Consider the following 21,522-nt stretch of genomic DNA (forward strand, 5'->3'; position numbering starts at 1 on the left):
CACAGGGCCCGTGGTAGGACTTGAATATGTGCAGATTGTGGTATACTCAAGAGTCCCAAATCTCCAGGTAAACACCAAGGGATGACTGTATTATTAGGTGCTAGGGTCTAGCATTTAAGAGAACAAAAACTCCGCCTATATGAAATGTACAACCTGGTGACAACAGATAAAAACTAAATAAGTAATAAGTATGTTAAATGCTGATAACTGCTATAAAGAAAAAAAAATTAGTAGGCAAAAAATGAGTGTTGAGATGTAGGCTGATATAGTTTAGCCTTGTGTCCCCATCCAAAATCTCATCTTGCATTGTAATACTCCCCAAGTATCAAGGGCAAGACCAGGTGGAGATAATTGAATCATGTGGGTGGTTCCCCCCATGCTGTTCTCATGATAGTGAGTTCTCACAAGATCTGATGGTCTTACAAAAAAGAGGCCGCAGAGGCTCACGCCTGTAATCCCAGCACTTTGGGAGGCCGAGGCGGGTGGATCGCCTGAGTTCAGGAGTTCGAGACCAGTCTGACCAATATAAACCCCATCTCTACTAAAAATACAAAATCAGCCAGGCGTGGTGGCACATGCCTGTAATCCTAGCTACTCGGGAGGCTGAGGCAGGAAAATCGCTTGAACCCGCGAGGCGGAGGTTGCAGTGAGCCAAGATCACACGATTGCACTCCAGCCTGGGCAACAAGAGCAAAACTCCGTCTCAAAAAAAAAAAAAAAAAAATTTTAATAATGCAATAGAAAGGTAATCCACATTCCAAGGACAACAACAGTGCAGTATAAAAAGAAAAACACAATAGTGAACACATCTTCTTACACACCCGCTCTACCGTCTCTGGTAAACTTCTCCAGCTTACTAGCCCCTACTCTATACTTCACCTGCCAACTGCCATACAAGACCCAGTTGTTTCTAACACCATTAACAGCAACAGCAACCAAAGGGCATGTTCTAAAAGTCCCCCAACCCCAATCACAGGTAATAAGTTGTAACAAGCTAGTCATTCTCTCTTCCAATGTCCCCCATGCTCAATAACATGGTGCTCAGAGAGAACCGTAAAGCAAAATTTCTACCTAGGCAAAGTCAGTCTATTCTAGAATTAAATTTACAATGGCAGACACTGATTCAAGTTAGAAAGAAATGGTGGCCAAATTTTCAATCAGGATCAGAAAATTTTAATTCAATAAATACCTGGAATTACAAATCAAGAGATATACAGGTCGGGCACAGTGGCTCACGCCTGTTAATCCCAGCACTTTGGGAGGCCAAGGCGGGTGATCACAAGGTCAGGAGATCGAGACCATCCTGGCTAACATGGTGAAACCCCATCTCTACTAAAAGTACAAAAAATTAGCCAGGCTTGGTGGCGGGCGCCTGTAGTCCCAGCTACTTGGGAGGCTGAGGCAGGAGAATGGCGTGAACCCAGAAGGCAGAGCTTGCAGTAAGCTGAGATCGCACCACTGCACTCCAGCCTGAGCAACAGTGCAAGACTCCGATTCAAAAAAAAAAAAAAAAAAAAACAAATCAAGAGATATACATATATTTTTCGTTATTTTTATAATAAAGAATTAGATATCCTAAGCCTTAAGTTCCATTTCTATCTCTAGTGTCACAGAGTGTAACATACCAAGTACAATCCTTTCATATTCTCATACAACAATGTATACTTTTAGCTTCAATAAGAATACCATAGGGTTGGTTCTTACAAAAGACAGAGTAAACATCCTAATATAACTGATAACTAACATACTGGATACCGTATCTAGGACCTAGGCTATGTACTTTATATGCTGTCTCAGACTGAATCTCATGAATTGTCCCTTTTGAGGAAATACTGATTATATCCTAATTTTAGAGTATTGGAATTAAGGCTTGTTAGAGAATTTAAGTAACCTGCCCCAAGTCAAGTTAGCAGGAAGCCATGATTGAAACCAGAGCCCAACCTCTTAAACACTATCTTGTATGTCTTGTGTGAAAAAGAAAGCTAAGCCTCAGAGATTCTACGTTCAGACATATTTACTCACAACCTACACAGAGGCATTATCCAGGTGTTCACATACTTATAACCCCAACTTGGAACTTTCATTATCTAAAAAGAGGCACTACCTAAGAAAGAAAACAATAAAAGAAAGTGAAGGAAATCCAAACGGCCATTTTATTTCATTACTGAGTATGTGAACAATTGACAAGTTAACTTTAAAATTTTACAATACACACACATATAGGTAGGACCAAATTTATTCTACAAATATGCATCTAGATTGCAGACGTAAATTCTCATCAACCAAAAACACCAACTTTCAAAACAAACAGTCCCATAATAGAAATTAGGTAAAATTAGTGACAGGGATAAAGAAACTTCAGCAGACTGCTGTATTTTATGAATACCATTAATACCTCAATATATGTTATACAAAGACATTTACTGAAATGTAAAGACATTTACTTAACTGTTTCCTTGTATGGCACTAAGAAAGGTATTTTAGGATTTCATTCTTACTTGCAACTGTCATCCTCTGAATCTGATATTTCACTGTTATCTTCATCAGCTACTTCCAACGTGTCTAGTTCCATCACAATTTTACTAACATCAGTTTTAAATACCTTCTCATACAGCAATTCATAAAGGAGAGCTGCAATTAATGACACAGATTTTCCAACATTAACTACAGGCAGTTTTTTAAAAACAGGAACAGACCATCACATTGTAACTTTCTATTGCTCAGGCTTTTAAAATCCTGACTAGATATCTGCTAAACCTTATGGTCAATAACATAATTTTATCAGAAAGTTACCTAGGGTACAGCTAAAATTTCTGTAAGTGCAGTTAAGTAGTTTAAAATAATCGCAAAAGACAGTGCCATTTTTAAAACTAACACCATCACAAAAAGGTATCACAACTGTGAAGCAAGTAGGACAACAGGAAAAGCCAAAACACACACACTGAGCAATTATTACTACTACATTCCACACACTGTGCACCTTTATATATCCTTACGTTTAATTCCAGCACAGTGAAGCATTATTCTGATTCTACAGATAAGGAAACTGAGACTTAGGGATGTCATACAACATGCCCAATCTTAAGAGACTTAGATTAAAAACATTAAGAAGCTTTAAGATTGCTAGAAAGAGGAATATAGTATAGTACATACTAGCTGACAAGTCAGAAGACTTGGATGCTAGTCTAAGCTTTCCCACTAATTGTAACCTTGGACGAGCACTTCTCAGGTTGCTATAGAAAAAGAGGATGTTTGACTACATAACCTAGCTCCAGATTTTAATTTTACATAAGGAACTAAAAAAGCAGCTGTTACAAAATATATTCTCAGCAGCCACTGAAAGAAAGAAGCATATTTAGACAACTTTGCTGCTTTAAATAAAGTAAAATTTTAAAACTCCAGTCTTGAATATAGGGAAATATATTTTAACAAAAATTCAAAAATACATGGATTTTAGGACTCTGATTTGGTTTTATTACAATGAGCTTTAAGAAAACAATGTACTAAGAATTCATCAACAATGGGGCCAGGTGTGGAGGCTCACACCTGTAATCCCAACACTTTGGGAGACCAAGGCGGGCAGATCACTGGAGGTCAGGAGTTCGAGACCAGCCTGGCCAACATGGTGAAACCCTGTCTCTACTAAAAATACACAAATTACCCAGGTGTGGTGGTGCACACCTGTAATTCCAGCTACGCAGGAGGCCGAGGCAGCAGAATCGCTTGAACCCAGAAGCCAGTGGTTGCAGTGAACTGAGATCATGCCACTGCACTCCAGCCTGGGTGACAGAGCGAGACCCTGTCTTAAAAAACAGCAAAAGGCCGGACAGGATAGCGCTCATGCCTGTAATTCCAGCACTTTGGGAGGCTGAGGTAGGCGGATCAGTTGAGGTCAGGGGTTTAAGACCAGCTTGGTCAAGATGGTGAAACCCCATCTCTACTAAAAATACACAAATTAGCCAGACTTGGTGGCGGGCATCTGTAATCCAAGCTACTCGGGAGGCTGAGGCAGGAGAATAGCTTAAACCCAGGAGGCGGAAGTTGCAGTGAGCCAAGATTGTGCCACTGCACTCCGGCCTAGGCGAGAGAGCAAGACTCCACCTCAAAACAACAACAACAACAACAAAAACACTGGGTGTCCACCTCTAAATGAGTTCCCACAGAGACTTCCTTCTTATAGACCATCTTTCTTGCAGGTTCCAGTAACAGGAGTTGCAGCCCTCGTATCACCCAAACCACAGGCACTTAGAAGCACAGGAAAGACAAGCTCTAGGAGCTATCTTTCCTAAAGCTGAGGTGTCCAGATTGTGACTAGCTAGGAGGGAGAAGACACAGCCCAGGGTACAGAGGCTACACTTCGATATCTTACAATGGATTAATTAATTAAAATAGTGTATTGCACATATCTTTACTGGTTACCACTAGCTTAAGAGCAGAGGAAAAAGCTGTCACAAGCCCAGCACCACTGCTTTATGACTGATCTGTACTTTGCCAGAACGGATGATATAAAAGAAACTGGTAGGAAGGGTCACTGCTCTTCTACAGCAGGAATTCTCACACAGAAGAAGGGCAAGGGGAATTCATATGCCCAGGAAACATTTGGCAAAATCTGGAAATATTATTGGTTGTCACAAAGGGAGAGAGAGTGTGTTACCTACAACAGAGGAGTATCTGGCCGAAAATATCAATAGTTCCAAGGTTCAAAATGCTGCCCTGGAGCCAAATACAATCAAATGTTTGATTTGCTCAGTCATTTGGATTTTCAAGCTATACACTAACAGTTTTTTAAATGCATATAAATCTTTATTACCAAAATGATTGCAGGAAAAAAAAGTTGGTATTTACAAGTCAAACTCTAGCCACAAGCTCCCTTTCCTCCAATTTCTCTCTGTTTTGTTTTGCTTTGCTTCACTTTGAAACAAGGTCTCACTCTGCTGCCCAAGCTGGAGTGTAGTGGCACAATAATAGCTCACTGCAGCCTTGACTTCCTGGGCTCAAGTGATCCTCCCACCTCAGCCTCCCAAGTAGTTGGGACCACAGGCATGCGCCACCATGCCCAGTTACCTTTCCTCCTATTGCAACAAGTTTTTATTATAATATTAATACTCTTGGTAATTTAAGGTTCTTGGACATATCTTTTATATTATAACAGAATAGAATTATTTGCTCTGATTTGTTTACATTAAGACTGTATAAGACCAGGCACGGTAGCTCACGCCTGTAATCCCAGCACTTTGGGAGGTCGAGGCGGGCGGATCACGAGGTCAGGAGATCGAGACCACCCTGGCTAACACGGTGAAACCTAGTCTCTATTAAAAATACAAAAAAATTAGCCAGGCGTCGTGGCGGGCGCCTGCAGTCCCAGCTACTCGGGAGGCTGAGGCAGGAGTGGCATGAACCCCAGAGGCGGAGCTTGCAGTGAGCGGAGATCACGCCACTGCACTCCAGCCTGGGAGACAGAGCGGGACTCCGTCTCAAAAAAAAAAAAACAAAAAACAAAACAAAAAACAAAAAGACTGTATAAGTTTAGGAATATAATTTCCCATATAAACACAAGGTGATACTTACACTGACACATAGCAGAGCTTTCTTTATACTTTATGGGATACACAATATCATAATGATTTCCATTTGAAAAACACAGTAACACCTGAAAGGGAAAAATAAAAGAAACATTTCAGCCCCTCATACATATAACATTTACATAGCAATGTATGTCTCCAATGCCTCTGAATTACTAGATCATTTCCAAACAGACAGTGAGTATTTTAGGAGTAACCTAAAGCTTCAGTGTTGTCAAGCTACAGTACATCCATATGCTGAAATGTTATATAAACATTAAATCAAAAAATTCAAAATGATTTCTGGAAATGTTTATAGGATCACAAAAAAATAAAAATAATATATGAAAACATGCTTTCAACTACTTAAAGAACAAGACACTGTAAGAAAATATTTCAAAACCTTATTAATGCTAACCTCTAACAAGCAAAATTTTCTAACAAGCAAAATCAAAGTTAAATTTCTTTGTATAAGTGATTTTCTAAATCATCACTTATACAAAGAAAAATGCACATTGATTTTGTTTAGAATATAACAATATATTTCAAAACTTGTTTTGAAAAAGCCAGATCCCTTAGAAAGTCCCAGAAACCCCAAAACCCTTATAACAGTAGTATTTCACTCAATTCCCCTCTAACTTACCACCACCAGCATGGTGGAACACAAGTCACTTCAATTTGGCCATCATGACTCCAAAATAGCTACTTAAGACAAAAATTCTCTTATAATACGTCAGTTGATCTTTCTTTCTAGGCTTCACAAAATTTTTCAGTTGCTTCTGCTTTATGACAGATAATGCAACGACACCCTTGTGAGTAAAATTTACACTAGGGAAATATTTATGATTACTAAAGTATTCCTGGATGTAATGGCAGAACCTATTTTCACAAGTTATTTTTTTTTTACTAATGTTTATATTGATAAAAAACTATAATAGTCTAGTTCATCATATGTATTAATGTCTCATAATTCAGTGTTTCTACTAAAATGTTATAAAAGGGTTAAATACAGTAACTTGTGGGAGCAAAAAAAATACAAAATAATATGACTAAGTGACAATTAATAGGAACCTTTTTTTTTTTTTTTTTAAGACGGAGGTTCACTCTTGATCCCCGGGCTGAAGTGCAATGGTGTGATCTCGACTCACTGCAACCTCCACCTCCCAGGTTCAAGCGATTCTCCTGCCTCAGCCTCCCTAGTAGCAGGGATTACAGGGATGTGCCACCACGCCCGGCTAATTTTGTATTTTTTCGGTAGAGACGGGGTTTCTCCATGTTGGTCAGGCTGGTCTCAAATTCCTGACCTCAAGTGATTTGCCTGCCTTGGCCTCCCAAAGTGCTGGGATTACAGGCATGAGCCACCGCACCCGGCTATAGGAACTTTTAAGAAATCAGAATACCATAACCTTAATACAGAAATATTTCAAAAAATCATTTAAAATTATAGCTTATGAGGTCATGGTAGCAGCTAAGCGGTTCTTTTACTTAAATACTTTAGAACACTTTGAAAAATTCTTACCTTTTCAGGAAAATTATTTTCAGTTACTTGTGAAGGAGAAACATTTGGTTCCCGATAAATTATAAAATCTTTCCTGAAAATAACAATTAGAAATTATTTATAATGGACTATACTTCATGAATTTGAATTTAATCATTCATTCATTCATCAAGGGCCTAATACGTGCCAGGCACTGTCCCAACCACTGGAGATACAAAAGACAATAATGAGATAACTAAGTTGTAAAATATCTATATAAAAGTAACCTTTTTAACATGTAAAATTTCAAATATTATTTGTATATATATTAAATTTCAGATATAATTCTAAAGGGACACTTCAAAAATCAAAGAAATTTTGAAGATGAAATTTAAACAACATTCTGAAAAGAAAAAACAAAGTATTTACCTGCTCCTCTACTAGGCAAAAGTAGCAAAATTGAATACAGGTTGAGCATCCCAAATCTAAAAAGCCAAAATCCCAAATGTTCCAAAATCTAAAACTTTTTGAGCACCAACATGACACTCAAAGGAAATGCTCATTGGAGCATTTTGGATTTCAGATTTTCAAATTAGGGATGCTCAACTGGGTAAGCATAATGTAAATATTCCAAAATTAAAAAAAAAAATGAAATCCAAAAACTTCTGGACTCAATCATTTCAGATAAGGAATACCCAATTTGTAACATGGTATTTTAGTACGGTTCTAGTGGCCATTCAATACCACTGACCCTGAGAAAGTAGAAAATCATTTCTCTATAAAGTTGATAAGTGATATCTTACAGAACATAGACCAGAAAAATTTCTGTACCCTTTTCCAAAGTATTTTGAGAATTAAAATTTCTAAACACTGACATATCTAAATGTCAAAATCTAATTGATGCAATTAAAAAAAAACTTAGAAAAGATACTTCATAACTAAAGTATAAAAGAGCTTTGCTATTTTAACATTTTTAATATAATGGAATATAATTTCCCACTGGTTTCATTTTCCTTTACTTATGTTATTACAGTGTTTACCTGTACATAAGAGAAAGGGCACTTATTTCCACTTGTCCTACCCATTCCTGTATTGAAGAAAAAAAGGTGGCATGTAAGTGTCTCACACTTTTTAGATTCCACTTTATATTTCTATACATACCTTCATACAGCATACATAATGAGTTCTTAAAGCTCATTATTATTAGTAGTATTGTGAATATTATAAAAACGTTTATATAAAACAGACCACAATATGTGGTAAAATGCAGTCCAAGTCTCTCCCACACATACACAAAAAAATACTAACAGGGTGAAATGACAGTTCCTATTGGTGTGGCAAGACCACAGCCTGGCATCTGTTAAGTTGAGACTTTTTTTTGTTTTGAGATGGAGTTTCGCTCTTGTTGCTCAGGCTGGAGTGCAGCGGCGTGATCTCGGCTCACCGCAACCTCTGCCTCCGAGGTTCAAGTGATTCTCCTGCCTCAGCCTCCCAAGTAGCTGGGATTACAGGCATGTGCCACCATGCCCGGCTAATTTTGTATTTTTAGTAGAGACGGGGTTTCTCTATGTTGGTCAGGCTGGTCTCAACTACCGACCTCAGGTGATCCACCCGCCTCAGTCTCCCAAAGTGCTGGGATTACAAGCGTGAGCCACTGCGCCTGGCCCAAGTTGAGAACGTATTGAAGGCAAGGGCTATCCTCCAGCCTAGCCCTCAGGAGAGCGCCTGGCACATGGTATAAGTTCGGGAAATGAAATACTGAATAGAGGCGGCCGGGCGCAGTGGCTCATGCCTGTAATCCCAACACTTTGGCAGGCCAAGGAGGGCGGATCACCTGAGGTCGGGAGTTCGAGACCAGTCTGACCAACATGGAGAAACCCCCTCTCTACTAAAAATACAAAATTAGCCGGGTGTGATGGCCCATGCCTACAGTCCTAGCTACTCAAGAGGCTGAGGCAGGAGAATCGCTTGAACCCAGGCAGCAGAGGTTGCAGTGAGCCAAGATTGCACCATTGCACTCCAGCCTGGGCAACAAGAGCAAAACTCGGTCTCAAAAAAAAAAAAAAAAAGAAAGAAAGAAAGAAAGAAATATTGAATAGAAGCAGAAAATTGGGAAGTATAGAAAAGGGCAGAAGATCTCTTATCTTCAGGGTAAATGAAGGTACAAAAGAGAGCAGTGTCCTAGCAATTGTTTTGAAAACAAGAGAAATTCTACACTCCTTAGAAAAGTCACTTAAAGCCTTTCTGAAAGGCAAATGGCCAGTATGTTTCAAAATTTAAAATGTCCCATATACCCTGTGACCCAGCAATTCAACTTCTGTAAGTCTATCATAAAGAAATATTTCACATCTACAAAAGTGTATGTAAAATAATGATGTCACTGGGAGTTATTTGTAACAGTGTTAAAAAAAAAAAAAAAAAGTCCCTAAGATTCCTACAGAATAGTAAAATAATTCATGTTTCAGGCAGGATGTGGTGGCTCATGCCTGTAATCCCAACACTTTGGGAGGCCGAGACAGGCAGATCACGAGGTTGGGAGTTCAAGACCAGCCTGACCAACACAGTGAAACCCTGTCTCTACCAAAAATACAAAACATTAGTCGGGCCTGGTGGCACATGCCTGTAATCCCAGCTACTCAGGGGCTGAGGGAGGAGAACCACTTGAAGCTGGGAGGCAGCAGTCGAGTGAGCCGAGATCGCGCCGCTGCACTCCAGCCTGGGAGACAAGAGCGAAACTATGTCTCATAAAAAATAATTCATGTTTCAGCCACACTATAGAATATCATGCATTCATTCAAAAGAATGAGGTATAACCACATGAAATGACCTAGAAAAATCACTCAAGATTAAGTTTTAAAAGTAAATCATGGGAAAATAATACTATTTGTGAAAAACAAAAAGGCATATATATTGGTACATGTGCACACATAGAAAGGCGATGGGGAGGATACATCCTAAATTGACAATAGAGACAGGGAAGTTAACATGAGGAAAAATGAAGAATTTTCACCCTTCATTCTATAATACATCTATATTTTAAAACTTTTACCGTAAGAATATTTTCCTATAGTACTGTGAAGTCGGTAAAGACTTAATACATTAAGTCACCAAAAACAATGAGCTTTGGTAAATGAATGCTGCCACTTATTCCTTGAAAGAAAAAACTGAAATAAGGAAAATATTTTAAACAATGTTTTGATCTTAGACCAGCACAATCTTTTCCCTCAGAGACTTTTCAATAGTTCTTAAAAGTTAGCTCTGATTTTCAAAATGAAATAGGTGCCATATATTAAAATAGATCTCTTAAAATAAGCCTCAGCCTAACAATCATGGCTTCTCACCAACTGCTAGAAGTGATACCCTCTGGTGTAGAGGAAACCGTTCACTGATATGAGTCTGTTTAGATCAAACACACGAGCTACATTTCTAATTTTTATACAAGAAGTATTACATCACTTTAAAAAATGAAAAATTCTGCCAGGCACGGTGGCTCACGCCTGTAATCCCAGCACTTTGGGAGGCCAAGGAGGGCGGATTACCTGAGGTCAGGAGTTCAGGACCACCCTGGCCAACATGGTGAAACCCCATCTCTACTAAAAAATACAAAAATTAACCAGGCGTGGTGGTGGGTGCCTGTAATCCCAGCTACTCAGGAGGCTGAGACAGGAGAATTGCTTGAACCCAGGAAGCAGAGGTTGCAGTGAGCTGAGATTACACCATTGCACTCCAGCCTGCGTATTAAGAGTGAAACTCCATCTCTAAAAAAAATTAAAAATGAAAAATTCTATCCATCTCAACAAAATGCTACATGAGAATAATGTACTTTTTGATACGTAACCTTCAGAATAAATTCTTTTGTAGTCTGGTTAGGTAAACAATGGATATCCTAAAATCTTCCCCAAGCAGTGTCAGTATTAAATTATTAAAAAAAAAATCGATATTATACTACCACTGTCTTCTAACACTGTAATTTTACTTAATCAGCATTTTTTATGATGTGTGACATATATCTTTCTTGTAAAAAGAATTCAAAATATGTTTTAACTAATTAACCATACTATATCAAAATTACATAACTTAAATGTTCTTAGTCATCAGTATTAAGCTCTTGTTCCTCAAAAGACATTGTTAAGAAAATGAAAAGCCAAGCTTGTAATCCCAACTATTCTGGAGGCTGAGGCAGGGGAATCACTTGAACTCGGGAGGCAGAGGTTTCAGTGAGCTGAGATCATGCCACTGCACTCCAGCCTGGGCAACAGAGCAAAACTCTGCCTCAAAAAAAAATAATAAATAAATAAAATAAAAAATTAAAAAAAAAAAAAAAGAAAATGGAAAGCCAAAATACAAACTAGAAGAATGTATTTGTAGAACATATATCCAATACAGGACTTATATCCAGTATAAAGAACTAGTAAAATTCAGTAAGAACAACAGCAATTAAAAAATGGGCAAAAACCTATGAACAGACATTTCACCAACAAAATTAGATAGATGACAAATAAGCACATGAAAAGATGCTCAACATCATTAGAGAAATTCAAGTTAAATCACAAAGAGTGCTGGCAAATATGTGGAGAAACTGAAATTCTCATAATATTGCTGATGAGAAAGCAAAATGGTACAGTCACTTCAAAAAGTTTGGCAGTTTCTTAAAAATATGTTTACCAGATGACCAAGCAATTTTGCTCTAAGGTATTAATCCAAGAAAAAAGAAAACACATGTCTACACAAAGATTTATAAGCAATTGTTCACAGCAGCTTCAATTTTAACAACCCAGAACTGTAAAGAACTTAAATATCAATCAGCTGGTAAATGTATACACAGGTTGTGATAGATACATACACAGATTATTTTTCTTCAATAAAAAGGAACTACTGCTAAACGCATGAATGAATTTTAGTATTTCCAATAGGCTAAGTGAAAGAAGCCAAATACATAAGACTACAAACTCTATCATTCCACTTATATGCATCTAGAAACAGCAAAACTTAGAAAGCAAATCAGTGCTTGCCAGGTCCCAGGGGATAGGGGGAAGAGGATTAACTGCAAAAAGGCAAAAGGAAACTTTCTGGAGTGATGGAAATGTCCTTTATGATGTTTGCTGTGGTGGTTACATGAGCATATACACTTGTAAAATCTCATCAAATCGTATATTTATAAGTGATGAATTTCACTGTATGTCAATTTTACCTCAAAGCTGACAAAAACATATTCTCGCACAAGTTTGAAGTACCTTCAAAATGCTCCACTATTACTCATTAAGAGGATAAAGATGCTTTCTCTGAGAACTGGATGAAGCAACTGAGTTTATCCATCAAATATCTGCCAAATGGTTTCTGTTTCCATTTTATACAGCCATATATTAGGAAGGCAAAAATATATATTTATTTATTTTTTGAGATGGAGTCTCACCCTGTTGCCCAGGCTGGAGTGCAGCGGCACGATCTCAGCTCACTGCAACCTCTGCATCCCAGGTTCAAGTGATTCTCCTGCCTTGGCCTCCTGAATAGCTGGGACTACAGGTGCACGCCACCACGCCTGGCTAATTTTTTTGTATTTTTGGTAGAGACAGGGTTTCACCATCTTGAACTCCTGACCTCAAGTGATCCTCCCGCCTCTGCCTCCTATAGTGTCGGGATTACAGGCACGAGCCATTGTGCCCAGCCCAGGAAAGCAAAAAAATAAGAATGAAGATTTATAAATATTTGTTGCTAGTAACAAAAAAGAAACAACTGTCAGAAGATGCCATCCAACCTTTCAGTCAACAAAATCCCTCAGAACTGGAACACAGCAGTGAATAAAGCATACAGAACTTTGTGTTCATGGAGCTTAATTCAAGTAGGAAGACGACAAAGTACACAGTACATTAAATGATATAAGCACTACAGAGAAAAATAAAGCAGAGAGGGGTACAGGGAAAGTGTTGGAAGCTGAGAATTACAATTTTAGATAGGATAACCACTACTCTGACTTCCTGCCCCAAAAACCTTATATGGCTTCCCAATGCCTGATGCCTAGGCCCCAGGCCCAGAGGCCCCGATTCAGGTATGGAATAGGGGCCAGGGAATCTGCATTTTCACATGCACATCAAGTGATTTTGATACAGATAACCTACGGATCACACTTTGAGAAACACGGGTCTAAAGCATAAGCTCCAAACCACTGACCCTAACACTGAAGGCTCTCCCACAGTCTGGCCCCAACCTGCCTTCCAACTCCTTTCTCACCACTTCTTATCTTCACATACTCAATGCTCCACACAATTGGAACTGTTTTCTGAATCTGCTTTGCTCACAGTTTTCACTGCCTGGAATGCCCTTCAGCCCAGGCATTTCCTATTTAGAATCCATTCAGACTTCAAATACAACTCACTCTCCAAGTGTTGCTTTGTCTACCCAGCTAGAAATAACACTTTGAATGCCTACAGCATCACAGCTATATACCTCTTGTGACAAATCTCCTTTTCTAGCTTGTATTGACCTTCTTTCCTATGATAGGGAAACTTTTTTGTTATCTACATTATCTCTGCATCCCCAGGGTGACTAGGAATTCTTGGCCCATAACAAGCACTCAAATTAGTGTTAGGCAACCAAATGGATACATCAGTCATCGATCAAACACCCTTGGTTCCTACATTACATTCCCTTTACTCCTTAACTCTTCTTAGCTTTTTTCTTTGCCAATGTTATTTTTACCTTAACATTCTAAATGGCATTCCAAGATACTTGGATTTTTACAGTGAGAACGTTAGTTTTGTAAACAGAAAAAAATTAAGAAAAATCCTTTTAACATAAACATGACTGAAAAAGTATAGCAGCAGGAGTTGGTGAGTAAGTGCTATCCTTTTCTGTCTCAACAGTCTCTTCCCTCTTCACGAGATGATCATGGAAATAGGAACCTGCATGAAAGAACTCTGCCTTCTCAGTTGCCTAGGAAGAAAAACTCTGCAGGCCAGGTGTGGTGGCTCACACCTGTAATCCCAGCACTTTGGGAGGCTGAGGCAGGCGGATCACGAGGTCGAGAGATCGAGACCATCCTGGCCAATATGGTGAAACCCCATCTCTACTAAAAATAAAAAAATTAGCTGGACATGGTGGTGCACGCCTGTAGTCCCAGATACTCGGGAGACAAATCGCTTGAACTCGGGAGGTGGAGGCTGCAGTGAGCCGAGATCATGCCATGCACTCCAGCCTGGCAATGGAGTTAAATTCCACCTCAAAAAAAAAAAAAAAAGAAATCAAACTTCACCCTGTCCAAGTTCCATACACACACCAACGTAGCATTCTGAAAATCATCACCCCAGTATTATTTCAGATTTTTATACTACATTTACATGCCATTATAGCCAAGATAAAATAGCACAACTCTGCCTTAGTGAGGCAACCTCTAACATACAGCTCCAACTTAAGTGCTGCATAAAATGTGTAGGAAACGTTTATAAGGAAATAGGATACACCGTCACTGCAACTCCTCTATACACTGTAATAGTAATCTTCTATTTTAATGAATTTTAAATACATTATTTGGATATATAAAAATAGAAATATACTAGAAGACTGTGACATACCTGTGGATTTTCCAAACGCTTTAAATATTCTTCAAATGATCCTTCTATAAACTGCAAAAAATAAATCTATTAGAAATGTCATCTAACATATATGCCAAAAGAGTTAACCGCTTCGCTGTGTAAACAACATTCACTGTGAATTACTGAGTTTGTACATAAACCTAAAATACCTCAGTATTATTTAAAAATATGTACATAATCTAATTATGAAAACATATAGCAATCATTAAAGACTATAAACATACAAAAGAATTTAAAGAAGGAAATTCTGTCAGGAAAGGTTTCCTGAAAGAAGAGTGACTCAAGATGAATGCTGGACAGGATCTGGATGGCAACAGGCAGCTGATACTCTACAGAGAGGGCCAATGTGGCGTGAGGAGGAAGAGGAACACTGTGTTGGGAAGACAAGCAATCTGGCCAGCTGGAGCAGGACAACCTGTTGTGGAACTGAGTGGGAGAAGAACCCAAAGGGGGGCCTGTTTACAGAGGGCCTTGAGCCCAGGCAGGACTTGAAGGCTAGATGAGAAAGGCCATTCAAGGCCACTTCAGGTGACATTCTGAACTGAGAAATTATATGATGAAAGCAGTGCTTTAACTTGGTAGTGACCAGTGTGTAGAAGGGAATAAAACAAAGACTGACTTACAAGCTAAGAAATAGTATAGCTTAATAATACAGATAAGAGTACTCATTGTCTCTCAGGTGATACTAGAAAGAGCGATGAGAACTAGTAAGGCGAAAAATATTTTGAAGCATCAACAAAATTTTTCTAATACAGCTTGCTTCATCGCTTCATTGTTACTTTGACATAAAAACAGTTTATTCAAGCTGTGTAATAACACAACCTTTTTTATGTTTCTTTAACAGCAATCGCACTCATTTGAGAAATCTCTAAAAGTCATTTGTTGAACCACCAAATTCAATTGCGTTTAAATTACAGTCCCAGTTGATTTAGCAGAGATATACTTAAAGACATTAAAGTATACTCCCTTGTCTATAAAATCTTTTAAGCACCCTTGGATTTTAAGATTGAGATTCTTTCATAGATTATATAATGTCAAATTGCCAAAAATATCTTAAATTTCAAAAGATATTTATAATAAAAGAGCCATATATATTAAAAAGCCCACCAATAAAGGGCTACTGTTCTGTATTAGATGATTATAGGTCTAAGGGAAAAAAACACACAGAACCATTTAAAGTTACAAGAGACTGCAGAATTCTGACACAAGCCTGCATCCTCTCTGAGAGTCTCCTTTCTGAGCAGAAAGCGTCCATCTATGCCACGGCTGAACAATGTCAGTAACAAGGCATAATACTTTCTACAACATCTCTTTCCAATTCTGGACAACTGAAACTGCTTGAAGGTTCATAAAAGGAAAGTGAAACTTTTCCCCATGGAACTTTCAACCTCTGATCATACCTCATAAAATTATATGGACTAAGGCCAGGCATGGTGGCTCACGCCTGTAATCCCAGCACTTTGGGAGGCCGGGGCAGGCAGATCATGAGGTCAGGAGATCGAGACCATCCTAGCTAACATGGTGAAACTCCATCTCTACTAAAAATACAAAAAATTAGCCTGGTGTGATGGCGCCAGGCACCTGTAGACCCAGCTACACTGGAGGCTGAGGCAGGAGAATGGCATGAACCCGGGAGGCGGAGCTTGCAGTGAGACAAGATGGCGCCACTGCACTCCAGCCTGGGCGACAGAGCGAGACTCTGTCTCAAAAAAAAAAAAAAAAAGATTATATGGACTAAAAAAAATATATGCAAAACACTTAATGCCTGGCATATAGTAAGCACCTCAACCAATGTTAGCAATGTCCATTATTATCAACACAGTTTTACCCTCTGGGGCCAATGATTAATAAGAATTAATTTAAAGACCATTCCACCTCCCCACTTCCCTTCTCTACCACACCTTTGCACTCTCTTATCTAGCCTCTGCGTTACCAGGTTTTTTTAATAAAACAAGGTTTCAAGCCTATCATTTGCAAAGTATTATATCAACATTCTCTACCAGTCAACTGGGGGAAATAACACCCAAAGTTGTCAGATTACATAATTCTAGGTCTTAAAACCAGTAAGTAATAAATCCTGTAAGACTTTGAATGTAAAATGAAAACAGGTCACTGTGGCATCTTATTTCACATACTACTGAGAAAATTATATTCAGCTGTTATACAACATTTTATTAACTATTAATCAGTACTTACATAATTATAGTGTTCTGATATGTGAGTTCACACTGAACCCTGAAAATTAAAAACCTATGAATGCCTTCTGATAAAATTAAGGGTTCAGCATTACTTACACTCAGCGTATTTTTTACACTGCAAGTCTGAATTTTTTTTTTTTTTTTTTTGAGACAGAGTCTCACTCTGTCACCCAGGCTGTGGTGCAGCGGCGCAACTCGGCTCACTGCAACCTCTGCTTCCTGGGTTCGAGCAATCCTCGTGCCTCAGACTCAAGAGTAGCTGGGACTCAGGCATGTGCCACCATGCCACTATTTTTAGTAGACACAGAGTTTTGCCATGTTGGCCAAGCTGGTCTTGAACTCTTCACCTCCCAAAGTACTGGGATTACAGGTGTGAGCCACCATGCCCAGACTGAATTTTTTTTTTTTTTAATTTATAGGGAGTTACCCATCACAGAAACCACTATTAATCACAACACCCCCAATTCCCTGACCATGTCAGACAAAGCCCACTCTTAGTATGCAAGGGCCTTGTCCAGGTCATCTTTCCATCCCCCACAGCTCAGCGTCTTATCCATCATAGTAGCTTTCTAAATGTCCAAATAAATGCAAAACATAAAATAGCCTAGAAAACAACATAACTGAATATAACTAGATTAAGTTCAATAGAGAAGTTTTTTTAATAAGTGTTATTTTCATAACCCGCATTAAGATCCAGCCTGTGAAATTCTACTAGAACACTTCTAAAAGCCAAAATGTAAAACCAAGTCAAGACACCATTACATGTTTGAAATTACAAGTTACCGCTTCAAATTTCTCTCTGTTCTCTCGAAGATAGTGAATACAGGCCATTCTGACTTCAACATGGCGAGACTGAGAGTGCAATACCTAAAAAGAAAAGGCAACAAACACACTATTAAGCATTTAGTTAAAAGTTACAACCTAATGTCTTCTTTTACACCCAAAATAATCTGACAACCAATAGATTATCAGTCTTTCTCCATTTCCCTTTCTATAATTCCGATATCTTTACTCATTCCTACCTCTTCTTCTAACTAAGCACAGCGAAAACATGACATATACAAACAATACTACTTCTTAAGCCAAATTTGTAAAGAATTTATTAGCCTTTCTCCTTTAGGACATTTTTGTAAATTTAGGACACTCTCTTCCCTTGGCCTTCCCTCCACAATAACTTTACTCTTCACAAAGAAGAGCTAACAAAATCCATGCTACGCCACGCTCAACTTCATCCTATACATATTGAAAAAGACAAACTGGCAACTTCTGTAGGAATGTATTTTGAGGCTTTCAGCCTGTAAGAGGCCGATTTATTTTTCCCATTAATTCTGAATCCACTTAGAGGCTCTGTGTAAAAATTTAAGTCCACTATGGTTTCAGAAAAATTAAGGCACTCATTCTTTCCTTGGTGATCAAGCTTACAAGATGAGAAAGAACATCCAAGTAGGCAGCACAGGGGGTGCAAAAATGTTGTGTGATATCATCCCAAGAGGTTTGGGGTTTGTTTTTATGCCCTAAATTGTAAAGTACCAACCTACAAAGTATGATCCAGATCCTCTCACTCTGCAGTTTACATTTTCTTCTATTAAACAACCAGTTCAACAAAAAGATAACTTACTGGCATGTGGTCTTTTACCAAAATTCTAAAGCTGTGAATTGAAACAACTATTTTTTTTTTTTTTGAGACGGAGTCCTGCTCTGTCACCCAGGCTAGAGTGCAGTGGCGCAATCTTGGCTCTCTGCAACCTTCACCTCCCAGGTTCATGCGATCTTCCTGCCTCAGCCTCCTGAGTAGCTGGGATTACAGGCAACTACCACGGCGCTTGGCTAATTTTTGTATTTTTAGTAAAGACAGGGTTTCACCATCTTGGCCAGGCTGGTCTCAAACTCCTGACCTCGTGATCCGCCCACCTCGACCTCCCAATGTGCTGGGATTACAACAGGCATGATCCACTGTGCCCAGCCTGAAACAACTATTTCTTATCCAATGCTTCCTTCTAGCTAGCTCCCAATTCTTTTTTCCCCCACCAGGCTGGAGTGCAGTGGTGCAATCTCAGCTCACCGCAACCTCCGCCTCACAAGTTCAAGCGATTCTCCTGCCTCAGCCTCCCGAGTAGCCGGATTACAGGAGCTGCCATGTCCAGCTAATTTTTCTTTCTTTCTTTTTTTTTTTCCGGCTCATTTTTCTATTTTTAGTAGAGACAGGGTTTCACCATGTTGGGCAGGGTGGTCTCAAACTCCTGACCTCAGGTGATCTGCCCGCCTGGGCCTCTCAAAGTGCTGGGATTACAAACATGAGCCACCACGCCCGGCCCTAGCTCCCAATTATTTAACATGCTTAAAGGAGATTAAAATTCTTTTCTATTACTGGGTATCTCAAATAAAGATATTCCTGTACCCTAAAGGGTTATGGTTTAAAAAAAAAAAAACTCAGACACACTTAAAATAACACATTTCAAACTACCATCAAGGCCTCTTGAGAATTTATATTAATAGAAAGTATCTTTAAAAGTTACAGATCCTGGCCGGGCACGGTGGCTCACGCCTGTAATCCCAGCACTTTGGGAGGCCGAGGAGGGTGGGTCCCCTGAGGTCAGGAGTTTGAGACTAGCCTGGTCAACATGGTGAAAACCCCATCTCTACTAAAAAAATACAAAAAAAAAAAAAAAAAAATTAGCCAGGTGTGGTGGTGCATGCCTGTAGTCCCAGCTACCTGGGAGGCTGAGGCAGGAGAATGGCTTGAAACCAGGAGGCAGAGGTTGCAGTGAGCCGAGATCGTGCCAGGGCACTCCAGCCTGAGTGACAGAGTAAGACTCTGTCTCAAAAAAAAAAAAGTTACAGATCCAATTGAGTGGTTCTCCCTTTACATTTAGCATTAGTAGAGAATTTGGGAAAAGGGAGGCTCCAGCTGTGCATTCTACAGCTCTCTTGGATCACAACCAAGGCTCATTTATACCCACAGAACCGGCACAACTGCCTGGACGCCTAGTATGTCCTATTATGCTGAGATACACTGAAAATGCACCTGTTGAGGTTAGCAATTAGTTTGTTTTCAGTGTAATAACTGGTTTTCAGTTTAACTGATTCTACCTTCACTGCTGTTCTTGGACACTATTAAACTATATTCTTATATATTCTAAGAGTATGTGACCAAAAAGGACCATCTATATATAAAAATAACCACCGTAGAATTTTTTTGCCAATTCAACAAATGACATTTAGCAACACTTTTTTCACAGAAGCTATGTTAGACACTATCATGAATCAAGGTATTACTCGTATGAATAAACCACAGTGTCATCTGATAGGGCATTCCTCTGCCATTAGCAACGTGGAGCTAGTCTTAAAGCCATTTACCTAGCAACAGGTGGCAAACATAAGTTAGTAAAGCTTATTTTCAATCAAAAGCAATGGTAGGCATATCTACTGGTTCTTCTCTTTTAACAAAGATTTTGGCACATACAATCTATCTGAACCTGTTGCTCAGAAGCAAAACTCTTAGCAACTTCTATAAAGTGTGAGAGTGCTGGTAATTCACAAAGTCAAGCACTGCAAGAAAAGCAAGGTTAAATGACAACTGTCTAAAATGTAAATTATTGTGCAAGGTTGATAACACTTCGAAAGAATTAAAGTAGTATGACAAATATCTCTGCAAATTAATATATACATGAAAGCAAACTAGAAGGCTTTCCCATTTTTACTTGGGACAAGATAGTGATAAATACTGGGAAAGGCTGAGACACTGTTTTAGCAAGTCCTCCAAGACTGCCCTATTTTTAGCTCCATGGCTGTGGAGCTGATTCAGGTCAGGCCTCCGGCAGGCCCAAATCCGTAAGTGTAAAAAGGAAATGGCCTATCTAAATCAGATAATTTGGAGAGAAAGACCAAAATCCTAACTCGAGTCTCCTCCCCCTCTTTAAAAACTGCCACTTAGATTATTTACTTTGATTCCTTCTTAGAAATGATGAGTATTTGTGATTTTATAGGAGAAATTGTTGGCAAAAAATATAAATTATTGGTACACATTTTAAAAGGGAAGCCTGACGCTGGTATTACTTCCTTTTTCCCACACACACACACTTTGCCTTTGGCGATGATGGCTATAACTGTAGTCTACTGAATAACTGAACTTCCCCCAAAGTTCAAGGTCTTCAGCTAAGCTCATCAGACTAAAACTGAGTCACATAACTGGGAAGGGTAGTCCCTTATGCCTAACCTAAACCCCATTACAAAATACAATAAAATGTGTTACCTGATGTAACAAAGAGTTCTTAGTGTAAACTAGCTCTTGCCCCTTTTCTACTTAAAAACAGAGATCCCACTACAATAAAAGAGGCTTCTGTATAATCAAGGCCACCGAGTATCTATGGTATGCACTACGGAAATGAGGCACACCCTTCTGCTTCAATATAAACTAGGACTCAAGATAACTCAAATCCAAGTAAGCGCCAAGCTTCCCTTACCGCCATTTATTTCTACCTCCTTGCTTACCAAACTCTTGCTAGGTCTAACAGTACGTTATAAATATGGGCTGAATTCACTTCCACCTCTTCCCTAGGCTTCTGGAGGTGCTGAGGAGTCCAAGGAAGCAGGACAGACAGAGATTCAGAAAATTCACAAATGGGGCAGACTATTTACCTACTAACAATAAGGACCGGAGGCAGTGGGTGGGTGTGAACATACCCCACAGCAACACT

The 21,522-nt window shown here is 39.0% G+C and overlaps 1 protein-coding gene across 11 annotated transcripts in view; it reads right to left on the minus strand.

Moving 5' to 3' along the window:
• Positions 1-21,522, minus strand: part of OTUD4 (OTU deubiquitinase 4) — a 46,325-nt gene that overhangs the window by 23,350 nt on the left and 1,453 nt on the right. For 5 of the 11 annotated variants that reach the window (XM_016952293.4, XM_016952292.4, XM_016952295.4 and 2 more), the window contains exons 2-7: positions 17,609-17,692; positions 14,607-14,657; positions 8,079-8,125; positions 7,081-7,153; positions 5,569-5,650; positions 2,499-2,631 (exon numbers count right to left, since the gene is read on the minus strand). In XM_016952293.4, coding sequence (XP_016807782.2) covers positions 2,499-2,631; positions 5,569-5,650; positions 7,081-7,153; positions 8,079-8,125; positions 14,607-14,657; positions 17,609-17,692 — 470 coding nt within the window. Of the gene's footprint in view, positions 1-2,498; positions 2,632-5,568; positions 5,651-7,080; positions 7,154-8,078; positions 8,126-14,606; positions 14,658-17,587; positions 17,693-21,522 lie in introns of all 11 variants that reach the window. The other 6 variants (XM_016952291.4, XM_054683406.2, XM_016952289.4 and 3 more) reach the window with 2 other exon arrangements.

The sequence above is a fragment of the Pan troglodytes genome, chromosome 3 (assembly GCF_028858775.2).
Source record: "Pan troglodytes isolate AG18354 chromosome 3, NHGRI_mPanTro3-v2.0_pri, whole genome shotgun sequence".
In the NCBI taxonomy this organism is placed as follows: Eukaryota; Metazoa; Chordata; class Mammalia; order Primates; family Hominidae; genus Pan; species Pan troglodytes.